The 14,182-nt window shown below is 42.4% G+C and overlaps 1 protein-coding gene across 3 annotated transcripts in view; it reads right to left on the reverse strand.

The window, feature by feature from the left end:
- PARP8 (poly(ADP-ribose) polymerase family member 8) overlaps positions 1 to 14,182 on the reverse strand; it is a 505,058-nt gene that overhangs the window by 244,860 nt on the left and 246,016 nt on the right. For all 3 annotated transcript variants that reach the window (XR_004538173.1, XR_004538172.1, XM_033931570.1), the window contains exons 15-16: positions 12,391 to 12,483; positions 5,820 to 5,945 (exon numbers count right to left, since the gene is read on the reverse strand). Coding sequence is in view for 1 of the 3 variants with exons in the window: in XM_033931570.1 (XP_033787461.1) it covers positions 5,820 to 5,945; positions 12,391 to 12,483 (219 nt within the window). In the remaining 2 variants the exon portion in view is untranslated. The remainder of the gene's footprint in view (positions 1 to 5,819; positions 5,946 to 12,390; positions 12,484 to 14,182) is intronic.

Here is a 14,182-nt window from a genome sequence, read left to right on the forward strand (position 1 = left end):
TGCTCGCATTCCAGCGCTTGAAAGAGCGCTTGAGGCTGCTGATAATCGTACACGCCAGAACTGCTTCCGTTTGCTGGGATTACCGGATGGTCGGGAGGCCTGCGATCTCACTGAATTTTTGGCTGCACTTCTGCCTCAACTTTTGAAAATTAATGATGACTTTAAAATTGAATTTGACAATGCCATCCGGTTACCGCAGCCCAATGTTATTCACAAGAAATATCCACGCCCCATACTGGTTTCTCTACTAAAACATCAACAAGTACTTAAAATTATGCAACATGCCAAACTACATGCCCCACTCACTTTTGAAGGAAACAAGATCCTCATCCTGCCTGACCTTGCTAAGGAAACTGCTAAAATGAGGAAGCTACTTCTCTCGTACCGTCCACAGCTCAAGTCAATGGGGGCCAAATTTGGAATGTTTTATCCTGCCCGCCTGCGGGTGACTCACAATAATGTGACTAAAGATTTTCATTCTCCTTCTGCATTAGCCGACTTCATTGAATCTGTGAACCCTACCCTGATTGATAAAACCTGATATCCTGTATACCTTATATATACATGCTATATGGTTTCACATATATGATGCTCTGTATCTATCTTTGTTTTTGCCAGGAGTGTTGCTGATCCTTTGAACTTTCTCTTACTGCTCACTGACCCACAGTATGCTAGATGTTTTTCTGATGTTCTTTTATGTTATTGCAGTGCCTATTAAGCAGACTTTAGCAGGATAAGAGAGCCTGATGTTAACCACTGAGAGGTCGAAAATATATTATACTGTCTTATTATCCCATGTTAGGACTCGAATGATGTATTATGATATTTTTGTCCTATGTCTCTAACCTGTTTTTCCTTGAACGTAAAGGGCTTTAATAACCCGATTAAAAGACTCAAAATCCTGAAATATACTGAATCTCATCAACCTGATGTAGTTTTTTACCAGGAGACCCATCTGAATGCACTGGAAGCCTCTAAGATTGCACCAAAATGGGCATACGCACCACTATTTTCTCCATCTTTGGGACGTAAAAACGGAGTTCTTACTTTGATCCGAAAGAGACCAGATCTTCAAATAGTTTCCTCTGCGCATGATATGGAGGGCAGATGGCTTCAAGTTAAATTGTTGGTGAGTGGCGCCTGTTTTTACCTATATAACATCTATGCCCCCAATCAAAATTGTCCAGAATTCTTTGACTCTCTCACAACTGAGGTAGGAGCCTCTTCTGATGGACCCTGTATACTAGGTGGAGACTTCAATCTCATCTTATGCCCAGAGAAAGATAGGAAATCAAAGGTGCCGTACAAAAAAACTAAAGCATGGTACCGTCTTCAGGATCTACTCTTCCAGATAAAACTACTGGATCCTTGGTGCCTGCTACACAAGGAAGATACTGCTTTCACGTTCTTCTCACCGCCCCATGCATCTTACTCTAGGCTAGACTTCTTCTTAATCAGTTACTCCTTGGTGGAGAAATTGAGCGACTCAGACATATTGACTTTAACGGTCTCTGACCATTCGGCTATTTCAATGACGTTTCATGATCTCCTTCCGACCAATCCTCAAAAACTGTGGAGATTCAACTCCACTTTGCTGTCGGATCAGCTGTTCATAGACCATGTTAATCATCATATTAGAGTCTTCTTTGAACTAAATCCAGTGAGCGATACCTCGTGGCAAATCACTTGGGACGCTTTCAAATCATATATAAGAGGCCAGATTATTGCCTAAGCATCAAAAAAGAAAAAAGAAGATAGACAATGTCTACAGAACCTGGAGCGCCAAATTTCTACTTTAGAAAAGGCTCATTTTGCGGATCTCTCCAATCCTATTATATCTGTCCAACTTGGTAAACTCCGATATGAATACAACCTCCATCTTAGCACCATTGCTTCAGCAGAAGTATTTCTGCAATCGGCATCCTATTATGCCACTAACAACAAAGCTGGACACCGTCTGGCTAATTACTTGAAGATAATAACGGAGAGGACTCAAATCCCTGCCATCAACACGGACAATGCTACTACCCTAACAGATAGCTTGGATATATGCAATCACTTTCAGGCTTACTACAAGCAGCTCTACTCCTCAGAGATGCCGGACCCGTCTCACATCAAGGCTTACCTCGACCGGATTTTTGGACCCAAGCTGGACGAACGGGATAATATTTCTCTCACACAACCTATACAGTTGTCTCAGCTCACTGAATCCTTACAATCTATGGCTAAACAAAAAGCTCCTGGTCCGGACGGACTAACAGTTGAATTTTATTTGGCGTTCCAAACACTCCTTCTTCCAATAATGCTGACCTATTTTCACTCTCTCATTGACCACGGTTACGCTAAGGGCACCTTTACTGAAGCTGTGATCATCGTTATACCGAAACCTGATAAGGATCCACTGAAAGTACATAACTATAGACTTCTTTCACTCATAAACATTGACGCTAAGCTATTTGCAAAAATATTAGCTCTAAGATTGCAAACTGTACTACCAAATTTGATTAGTATGGAACAGACTGGTTTTCTAAAGGGGAGACTTTCAAGCGACAACACCAGACTCTTATCCCATGTACTCTCTCTGGCTCCAACATATATGCCTGATGGAATTACTATGTCTCTCGATGCTGAAAAGACTTTCGACCGAGTGGAGTGGCCTTTCCTGTTTCAGGTATAATCATGGTTCGGCTTTTCAAATGATTTCATCAAAATGATCAAGGTCTTATACTCTAATCCATCCACTCGTCTTCGTATTAATAATGTCTTTTCAGACTCATTCACACCGTCTAGAGGAACAAGGCAGGGTTGCCCCTTATCACCTCTGCTATTCAACCTAGCTCTGGAGCCTTTACTTCTGACTTTAAGATCTGATCCATTGATTCGAGGTCTCTGCATCGATGACTTACATATCAAGATGACGGCATACGCAGATGATATCCAACTGTATGCTTCTATGTCTTCCTTACCGTCTATCATCAATACCATAGCTGCCTATTCTTTAGTATCTGGATACAAACTGAATAAATCTAAGACCGAGGTCATGTCTCTGACAGGAGAGCCTTGTGGAGACATTATAAAGCAGCTGGATCTGAAATATGCTCCTGAAAAACTCAAATATCTGGGAATTTATTTTGGAGACTCTATGGAGGAAACCCTAGACTTGAACACGTCCCTTATACTTCAGATTATCAACTCCACTACTTCCAGATGGTCACTGTTGAAATTGTCATGGTGGGGTCGTTTGGATTCTCTGAAAATGGTGCTAATCCCGAAAATTACTTATATATTATCAATGATACCTGTCCTTTTTCCCGCATCGTCGTATAAGAAATTTGAATCACTCATGTCCCAGTATTTATGGAACAAAAAAGTACCGCGAATAGCCTTAAAAAAGCTAAAAAGCCCCAAGGAATATGGAGGAGTCAATTTTCCTGATCTGTATTACTATCATTTGGCCTTTCTATGTAGACAGGGCTCCCAATGGTTGTCTACTCCTGTGGAAGAACATCCTCCTATCTGGCTAAAGCTAGAGCGCAAATTATTTGGTGAACAATACCTACCATTCCTCCAACCGGATCGTAAGATCAAGGAGAACTTCATCATTTCTGCTACTAGGATAGTGCTTCAAACTGTAGATGACCTTGCTCCCCTTTCTTGGAGGGATACCATGGCCTCACCCATTTGGCGCAATCCTCATCTAAAGATACAAGGCCAATATATTGAATGGCATTCATGGCGTCGACTGGGAATATGGTCCATTCAACAACTAAGAGAAACTGATTGCTTTGTACCTTTCAACCACTTGACAAATGTCTTTGGTGTATCGTCAACTCAATATTTTCAGTGGCTACAGCTGATACATTGCCTAACTGCATATCTCAAACATAATAAACTCTCAAATGATCAACCTACCATCTTGCAATGGGTGACCCAGATTCAATCTCTTCCCGGACAGGCTTCCCATTGGTATAAAATATTACATAAAAGGAAATTCACCTCCCCAGATGTACTTTATGAAAGCTGGGCTCGAGATGTTCTTCAGCCAGACTCTATTCCGGATTGGGAGAATATATGGATGACATCCTTTAAAGCGATGAAGTCTTCAGCAATATCTCAATTAACCCTTTTTCTTTATCACAGAGTATACTGGACTCCAGATAAATTACACAAAATTGACGCATCCATATCGGATAAATGTTGGTCCTGTACTACTCAAGCTGGTACATACAAACACATGATTTACCATTGTTCCTTTTTACAACACTTTTAGAATGAGATATGGTTCACCATTAGTAAGATACTACATATAACTGAACCTATTTCATACCAAGTTGTTATATATGGTGCTACTGCTCTTACAACACAGCTGGATAAATTTGAGTCTAGGTTGTTTGCTTGTTTGATACTCATTGCTTTTAAGTCTATTTTATCCTCTTGGAAGGACTTCTCAGTCCTTTCTCATGCTCACTGGTGGAACTCAGTATGCTTATATGCCAAGTTTGAAAAAGTAGCAGCGGAGAAAACCAATTCTCTCCCGACTTTCCTGAAAGTATGGACTCCTGTTATGGACTACTGTTTGACCTAAATATATTGTTTGCTCCAGTTAAGCCTTTATAGTTCTCATCATCATAAACGCTTCCCTTTTTGACCTCGCATACCTGCTAAGACTTATGTGTTTTAGGCCTCAATACTGCTGTTAACTGCTAGTTATAATCAGATGGTTACGAATGTACCTTTCTTATTACAGTTTTAACATTTGTTCATGTTATGGTTTTCTTATGTTTTTGTGAAAACTTTCAATAAAAAGATTGAACTTAAAAAAAAAAGAATAAAACAAAGAATAAAACAGCAATTCTGAGTAAAAATAACACAAAACCGCGGACAAAAGAAGGCACAAGTGAAAACACTTCACGCAGAGAGTCGAAGACGGACTTCTCGGCTCCACGGAAAAGTAAGAATTGAGGAGACGCACCCTGCGATGGACGGGAAGGCACTCGCGCATGCGCGGTGTGGGCGACTCGAAACTTCGAGTTTCTTCAAGCAAGTCTGCTTGTGAGGCATCCGCATCGGGGCTCCGTTGGATGATGTCACCCACTTGTGAGAATACCTGCCTGCTTGTCCTGGGATAAATAAAAAAAAATTTTATATATATATATATATATATATATAATCAAATGAAAACACACAGTGACACAGTACTAAGAAAAATAAAATAAAGCACGAGCTACGGTGAGAGAAGGCACGAAGCAAACTAAGGGCTCCTTTTATCAAGGTGCACTACAGGGGTTAGCACGTCTGACATTTCATCACGCGCTAACCTCCGCGGCACAGCAAAAAACTAACGCCTCGTCAATGGAGGCATTAGCGACTAGCGCGGCAGGCGGTTAAACTCGCGGAATTCCGTGCGTTAACCGCCTACCGCAGCTTGATAAAAGGAGCCCTAAGTTCAGTTCAGAGCGTCAAAGACAGATTTCTCAGCTCCACAGAAAATTGAGAAATAAGGAGATGAGCCCTGTGTTGGGCGGGAAGGCACTCACGCATGCGCGGTGCGGCAGACTCAAAACTTCAGAAGTTTTCTACAAGCAAGTCTGCTTGCAAGGCTGTCCGCATCCGGGCTCTGTGGATGATGTAACCCCCACATGTGAGAATAGGCTGCCTGTTTGTCCTTGGATAATAGAGCTTACCACATCTTAATTAAAGGACCCCTTAATGATTTGACTTATTTTCTTACCTTAATTCCTCATTATTTCTATATAGGTTTTACTTGTTTTGCATGATATAAACTTATGAAAAAAAATAAAATAAAACCACCTCCTTACCCTAGGATTAAAGGCCAACATCTGAGGATCATTGGGATCTACAACGGAAGGATATGGCTCAAAAATGACTACATTCCTGGGAGATTCCAAGGCAGATCGACACATGGACACTAATAAATCAACTACCTGGAAACAAATATATAAACAAGAGAAAAATTAGTATATTTTGTGGTATCTTTTTGAGAAAGCTTTTAATGCGCAAACCAATAGGTCAGCTCCACCTGGGGAAGGAGGTGTTGGCTCCTGAGATCTAACTGGAAAATATTTTAAGTCCTTTTAATAAAAAATCATCTTATTTCCCATTTTTTTCTTTATATTTGAAATTCTTATGCCCCCCTCCCCCCTTTTTTCTAAGCAGCAAGAGAAGTTTCTTTCAAATCACTAAATGCTTCGACACTCATAGAATTCCTATGAGCATCTGAGTAGCGTCAGAGCATTTAGCACTCTGGGCCATGGTAGAAACCTCTCCCATGGCTTAGTAAAAGAGGGCATTAATTTGTAATACCATCAGGGTAATTTAACAGAAATTTTTTACCCATATCAACTCATTCCTTTGTTCGCAAAAAAAAAAAAAAATTTTGTTCACATGAATCTGGGCCTTGGAAGGAAGGAAAAATTATGTTCTTACCTGTTAATTTTCTTTCCCTTAGACGCAGCAGATGAATCCAGAGACCAATGGGATAGCACACATCTACCAGCAGGCGGATATAGAGAAACTGATTAACAGGTGGTCCCATTGGCTGGCACTCCTCCTGTATCTCCAGTATAGCTCCTTGCCCAAGCATCCGTAACCATCTATAGGCATAGCATGGAAAAAAAAAACTTCTTTCCCATAACAAATCTCAAAAGGCAATAATACAGAATACAACCCTCAATAATAACAAACTTCGAAAGTTGCAAAAGAAAAAACCGACAGACAATATCCAGAAAGGGTAGGGCTCTGGATTCATCTGCTAAGGGAAAGAAAATTAACAGGTAAGAACATAATTTTTCCTTCCCTAGCAACAGCAGCAAATGAATCCAGAGACCAATGGGATGTAGCAAAGCAATCCTCAATCTGGGTGGGAAGCAAACGCCGCCTCCGCAACAACCGACGCACTAAACGCATCTACCGCATGCGCCCCCACATCCAACCAGTAATGCTGAGATAAATCACTCTCGGAAGACCAAGTAGCCGCGAGACAAAATTCCTCCAAGGAAAAAACCTCTGGACCGAGTCCAAGAAGTAGCCATCACTCTGATGGAATGGTCATGAAGTTCTTTCGCCAACCACTTCCCTGCCATCAAGCAAGCGTAAAGAATATCCTCCTGGACCCATCAAGCGATGGAGGCTTTGGACGCCGCCATATGATTGAGGCGTCCCTTGAAGAATACAAAAAGGTGATCTAAGCAACTAAAAGTCATTAGAAACCTTGCTCGCGGAGAACGCTACGCACTTTCAAAAAAATGCAGTGAATAGAAGCACGTCCCCCCCCATTTCTCCTCCCAGGAAGAAGGAAGGAAAAGTGAGCGTGTCATAAAAGAAAGGATGACACCTCCTTAGAAAGAATTGTGGTATCGTCCAAACTGATACCCCAGATTTTGGAAATCAGAAAAAGGAATCCCCGCTGAACAAGGCCTGCAACTTGGAAAACTGCAGAGCCTAAGCCATGGCCACAAGAAACCCTGTGTTCAACGGCACAAGGAGGAAATGAAGCCTTTGGTAAACTGCGAAGAAGTACCTGAAGATTGTACTCCGGACAGGGCTTTCTAAGAGGTGTACAAATATACCGTACTCCGTTTAGGAACTGAACTACATGAAGCTGAGAAGTAATCGAAGAGCAATATACCTAGCCCTTGTAACAAGCTAAGAATGGCACTTGAAGCTGAAGAGAATTGAACGCTAAGCCCTCGGCAATACACCTGTGCCAAAAAGGAACTCTGGAAGGATGCAAATGTTGAGAAGTATTCAAGAAAGGAAAAACCTCCAAAAGGAAGCAGAAGCCACAGGTGAAGACGTCTGTAGTGCCTGGATAAGAGAAGAAACAACCTGCTTCGCATAACCCTTACACTCAGTCATGACTTCTCAAAAGCTAGGTCGTAATACCAAAGTAGTACGAATATCCATGTTGATCGGACCCTAGGTGAGCAAATCCGGAGATACCAGGAAACTTCTTAGTCCGGCTGTCGAAAGACTCATCAGATCCGCATAGCAAGGATGGCGCAGCCAAGCCAGAGATTCTACAAATACTGTGCCCAGAAAGCGAGCTTGAGATGGCAAATCCAAGCCATCATCAGCCAGGGGAAAACACTGAAAAAGAGAAACCAGAGGTGAGAAAGAAATCACGCTGTTACCCCCTCTACCTCCCACTCACTGTGGGAAATCACGCTGTTACCTCCCACTCACTGTGCTCGCCGAAGAAGCTAGGAAGCATTGAATTGTGAGACGAGGCCATGAGGTCTAGTTTCAGGAGATCTCACGTCCATAAAAAGAGCTGGAACGCCTGATCCAAAATTCCCAATATCCAGGAAGTAGAAGATTTCACTATTACTAACGTTTACACTTTCTAGAGCTTACACAGTGCTATACACTGTAACATACAATAAATGGGCCATGCTCAGATTTCACGGAGAGAAAGCTATCCAAACTCTTTTCCTGACCCTTAATATGATCTATCAACAGAAAAGGAAGATGAGGGTCCACCCATTGAAGTAGAACAACAACTGTACCTGGCAATTGAGTACATCACCTACTGCCCAAGCTGTAGAGAAATACCCCCATCATAATACTGACTGAAAGGACCCTCAGCGGCATTCCGGAAGAATGGTCTGAAGCTCCAGAAAGGTAGCCTGACCATGCTCAAGAGTAGAAGAATGAACAAGTACTGAGTCGCCTCTTAAGACCAGACTCCTGGAGCTGAGGATGGAAGGCACCGAGCCCCCCAACCCGACAGCCCAGGATGTTTGGTGGCCCTGAGCTAGTCCAGCAAAGACAGAGGCATGCCTTTGGAAAAGAGAAATTTCGCTGAGCCACCAAATCATACAGAGCGATGCATGAGGAGCCTACCAAATAATTGGAGCCCTGAAATACCGGGAACCACCGGAACAAAAGCGACTGCTGTAGTGTTATAATGGGAAAGCAAGCCGAAGTTCCCATTGGAGTCAGCAATATGGATCCTATAACCTGTACAGAATCCCATACTCTGGGACATGGTGACCAAAGAAGAATGCAAACCTGAGACTGTGACCCATCGCCCTAGTCTCTGGGAAGAAACACATTGCTCTCCTATATGAATAAAAACATCTCCCCGATATACCTATAAATAGTATAGGAGAAAAGAGCGCTGTGCAAATTTGAAGATTCACGTCCAAAGAACTGAGGAAAAGAAACCACCCTTTTTGTGTCAGTCAAATGGCCCGACTGGAAGACATCCGAATCAAGCAGTCAGTCAAGAAGAAATTAGGTGAATCACCTGGTAGCACCAAAACGGTACCACTGCCCACATTTTCTAAAATGTTCTTGAAGCCTTGGGTAGGTGAAATGGCATGTGCCAAAACCAAAAGCTCTGCTCAAAGAGAGGCAAGCACACCTAGTGCCGATTCGGAGTCCATAGGGAAAATGTAAATATTCTCCCAGTTTTTCTGCAGAAATGTGTAACCCTGAGAAACTAATTCAGCAGAATGGGATCCAGCCAGCCCAATGCCCCCGTCTTGGGCACCATGCAGTAAGTGGAACAACGTCCCTTAGTTCCTGAAGAACTACAAGAACTGCCTTGAGGACCAGTAACACTGAAAAGGGAAACACAAAACATAGAGACTCCAAGAATGAACTGGAAACCTGAGGAGGATGCAAAGTTGCAAGCATTCTGAAAAATCTTCATAGCCCCCTGACCTGACATTATAGCGTCTTCTCCCTCATGAGAAAGCCTGAAGAGTCAATGGAAGAAGTCAAGATCCCCTCAGAATGAAGTGCAGAAGGTCAGGGAATGGCAGAATGAGAACTGTAGGATCTGCAAGAAGATTCTCCTAGGAAAAATCAAGCTTCACAATGTAAAGAGGAATATACTGGAACCATGAAAACAGTACTAACTCCATGCAACATGAGCAAAATACGTATGTCCTATAAAGTGAATACGTACTAGACTCAATCAAGATGCTGCATCTACCACCCCGTGGAAAACAACAGCATCCTTACAGGTATCAAACAAAGCTCATATCGCTAATGAGAGCTTCAGGGATGAGGCTAACAGCCACATAGCGCGAGATCCTCCGTGGGTTTGATAGAATAGGTAACTGGATCCTGGTTAAAAGGAGCTGTACAGCCCTTCCTGTCTGGTTGGGGGGGCCCGTCTAGCATGTGCCATGAGAAAATGGCGACAGGAGAAACCAGCGTGATAAGCATGGAAATCTGAAATCCAGGCCCCCTCAGAAATAGAGAAAGAGAGTCCTGGCCACAGGAAGATGCGCAGTGTCATTATGCCCATAGAGACAGCCCGAACTTGGAAACTGTTTGTACTACCTTTAGGCATATATATCCTGTGCCACTACTGGACACATACAGCTCAGCACAGAGGCCCAAATAAGTACAGTTACCAACAGACAAAGGCTCAATCTGCAGTGACCCCAAGAGAGACAATGAGATACCTGTGTGAAATACAGGGCACTATCTTACTGCTGATCTCACCATGCCGTGAGTTGCCATATGTCGCCCCATTCCGGAGACAAACCGAGACTGGGTGACCTAGCACAGGTCAGAGTCTCTCTGGTAAACCCCTTGAGTGCTAACCCCAGAGTCTGATTAAACAAGCAGCTTCCTTCAAGGGAGTACAGCAGGAACACAGACATAGACATATAAATCTGCCCAAGCTTGTCCCAAAGCTGGTGAAACACATACAACTTGTCTGAACCGGAAAGGAGAGAAGCCCCGGCATACCCTGACCAAAGTCAGCTGGAAACAAACTACCGGAATGCTGCAGCTCTCCCGCCATCACCGGAGACCCAAGTGCACGCCTGATTCTCGCTGACATGTGGCCGCTGCATCAACGCTCCTAGAAACATAGTCGGATTCAAGCCCCGCAAAATTTACCCTGCTGCGGCTTGCATAGAAAGAAAATCAGACTCGGGGAATAACCAGAAGAACGGCCCACAGCGCCGGAAAAAAAAACATGTCCCATCTCATGCACGCTGCTATAAACCGGCACCTGCACAATCAGCTGCACATGGCCGTGACAAACACCGATGAAAGAGAGCCTCAGAATAAACAGGACTACTATTGCTGCACTGAAACCCAACAATGAGAACAAGTGCGAGCATGAAATCGCACCGCTACTGCCGCGCTGTAACCAACAAGGAAACCAAGCGTGTGCATGCAAAGGGCGGGAAGTCCCGGCTCCCTCCACGGATTTCTAGTCATAAAACTTAGCCTCAATAAAATATCCATTCCTTAAACATACGTTGACCAAACCCACATTACTAAGACTCCCAAACAGAACCTGAAGTTCAACCAACATTAAAAAACAGAGACATACTCACAAGCTTGTTGTTAGGGCCGGTTGAAGCCAGTTAAAGCTGGTTGAGCAGCAGTAACAAAGCAGAATGGAGCAACTGTGGTCTCTTTTTTTTTTTTTACAGAGAAGGGAAAGAAGAAAAAAAATTGAGACCCAGTCATACCCTCTAGCAATGGAGGGAGGGTGAGGCAGGGACCTGGGGGGGCCCAGGGTAACCCCTAAAGTCGGCACCGTTCAGCCGGACACCACTGTCTCACTGAAGAGAAAATCTCAACAGGAGAAATAGTATTGCCAGCTCACTGAAGATAAACCTCAACAAGAGAAAATAAAATTCCAGTCACAGCCAGAATTCAGGAGCTAGTTGAATAGCGACCATTTCTTGCTGGGAGTTAGAGAATACTGAAGATACAGGAAGCGTGCCAGCCAATGGGACCACCTGTTAATCAGTTTCTCTATCAACGTCTGCTGGTAGATGTGTGCTATCCCATTGGTCTCTGGATTCATCTGCTGCTGTTGCTAGGGAATATTAATTTACATGCTATGCTACTTATGCTCACCATTACATAACAGCAATTAGATGCTCTGCTGGTACTTTATAGATACGTGTTTGCTTACAAGGGGAACATAAAAGCAAGCACCCAGTTACAGAATTGCCCTTCACATGGATAGTGCTCCAGTGGTAAGAATGAAGTTTCATCAGCCCATATGATTATAATCTAAAAGACTAAATAATCAACTCAAGTAAACAACTCCTCCCTCCCTCCAAAAAAGGGGGTATAATTATAACTGGAAGAAACTGGTCCAGGGTGCATGGGATACAATCCTGGTAGAACTGTTTTCCTCTATACTTTTGAGCTAATTCTTCCTACCAGCCTTTGTGGTAACCTGAGACCTGGTACAGAAATTTGGCCCAAGGCTCATGAGGGAAAGACGGAGGAAGAAAGGTAAAACGTAGACTAAGGGATTAAGATGGAGAGAAGACAGTACTACAACTATGACTTTGATCTCCAAGAGAGAAGAAAGAAAATCTATGATAACCATAATATGAAGAATTGAATAATCTGAAACAAATATCTAAAATATACCTGTGCCCCAGTAGCAATATCATCAGCAGCTTCATTCATTACGCCTAGAGTCTGAAATGCAAATACACAGAGCTCCCGTTCGCATACAGTAGGCTACAAAAAGAAGAATATGCAAATCAGTTAATCTTGTATTCTTTACCCAGTATACCTCCAATGATTATATCCAAGTGGGCCAATATTCAGCCAGCAGCACGCTTAAAGTCCACCACTGGTTCTAACCCCAGATGTTCAATGCCAAGCCATTTCTGGCAATCGACAATGAATATCCAGGTTTTTAAAAAGGTGATTAGCCAATAACCACTTAGCCAATATCCAGCACTACCCAGCCATCGGCTAGCACATAAAGATAAGACTGCTATTTATGCGGTCCTATCTATGCGCTAACCTTTGGCTGGACAGCGCTAAAAATCAGGTCCTATATCAGACCTGCCCCTGAAATGCTCCCAGAAGGCCCCCCCAGACTGCCAGCTAGTGTTTTGGTGCTAATCAGTGATTTTCAGCCAGAATAACTGGTTATCTACTGCTAAAGATGACTAGTTAGCTGCTGACAGGTTAACTCATTCTGAATATCAGGGTAGATGTTTTGCTTATTTCCTTTGGCGAAAAGGTTTCTAATTATTTATTTCTCAACATAAACAAACACAGTTGAGTACCCCCTGCATGTTGCCGTTCTTGCATGAGCAATAGATTATTCTAAGGAGCACCCAAGGGTTCAAAGATTTTTCCTTGAATGTACGTCATCTCTTTATCCCAGGCCATGGGTGAGAGCGAGGTGGAAGCAGCTTCACAACAGATTTTTTGGGCAACATTTCACTCATGCTGGCAAACTAACAAGCTTTATCATCCTTGAAGAAACCCGTTGGTGCGAAATGGATTGAGCCTCCGTCGGGTCTTAAAGATAAGTGCTTGATGATAGTTTGCATGAAGCAAGATAAAATATCATTGTGGTTTTGAATTTATGGTTGCCAGTTTTTGATTGCTCATTTAAATGTGAGAGAAACAGATATTCAATCACAAAATTGATTTAATTACATATATAGCATTTAAATCGAATTATATTTAAATAAATTGAATCACATAAAAATTTAACAGAGGTTTTGACCAGTGATGATACCCAACCCCAAATCGGTTTCAATCTATTGACTGTATTCCTGGGGTATTTTGAGGTCTTTTTTCCTCTGTTTTATGATAAATTATGCATTATATATAATTTAAAGTGTTCTATATCACATGTCAATCCCTTTATCCCAGGCCATGGGAATCAAGTTCAAACTGAAGAGAACAGGATGGGAAGGGGGTAGCAAGAGGAGTGCAACAGCAAAGTACAAGGCTTGCTTTAAACAATTTTGGGGTTAACCCAAAGGTGTTACAACCTACAAAGAATCTAGGTCTATAACTTAAATCCAAGTGTAAGCACTTGTCCTTCAAGTAGCTGATGAAATCAGCATTTTCTATGGAGAGCAGTCTTGCATTCAGTTTGAGAGAATTGTAATTATTATATTTTATAAACAAACAGACCTTTTATATTATACATATTAATATTTTCAGAACTTTGAATGTCCAGGTAGAGTACAATAAATATTCTGAGTGTCCCAGTCTAGAAGAGATCAAGCAAGTGAAACAAGCAAAGGAAACACAGACAAACCAGTCTGGAAATTAAGCAGATTTTAGTTCTAATGTAGATATAAAACATTTTACTTTTCTGTTTCACCTGCTCCAGACATTGCACTGAAGAGCTGCTTGACATACTTTACAAATATAGCAATAAGAAGGTTTAATTCTATGAACCATA

The sequence above is a fragment of the Geotrypetes seraphini genome, chromosome 1 (assembly GCF_902459505.1).
Source record: "Geotrypetes seraphini chromosome 1, aGeoSer1.1, whole genome shotgun sequence".
NCBI lineage: Eukaryota > Metazoa > Chordata > Amphibia > Gymnophiona > Dermophiidae > Geotrypetes > Geotrypetes seraphini.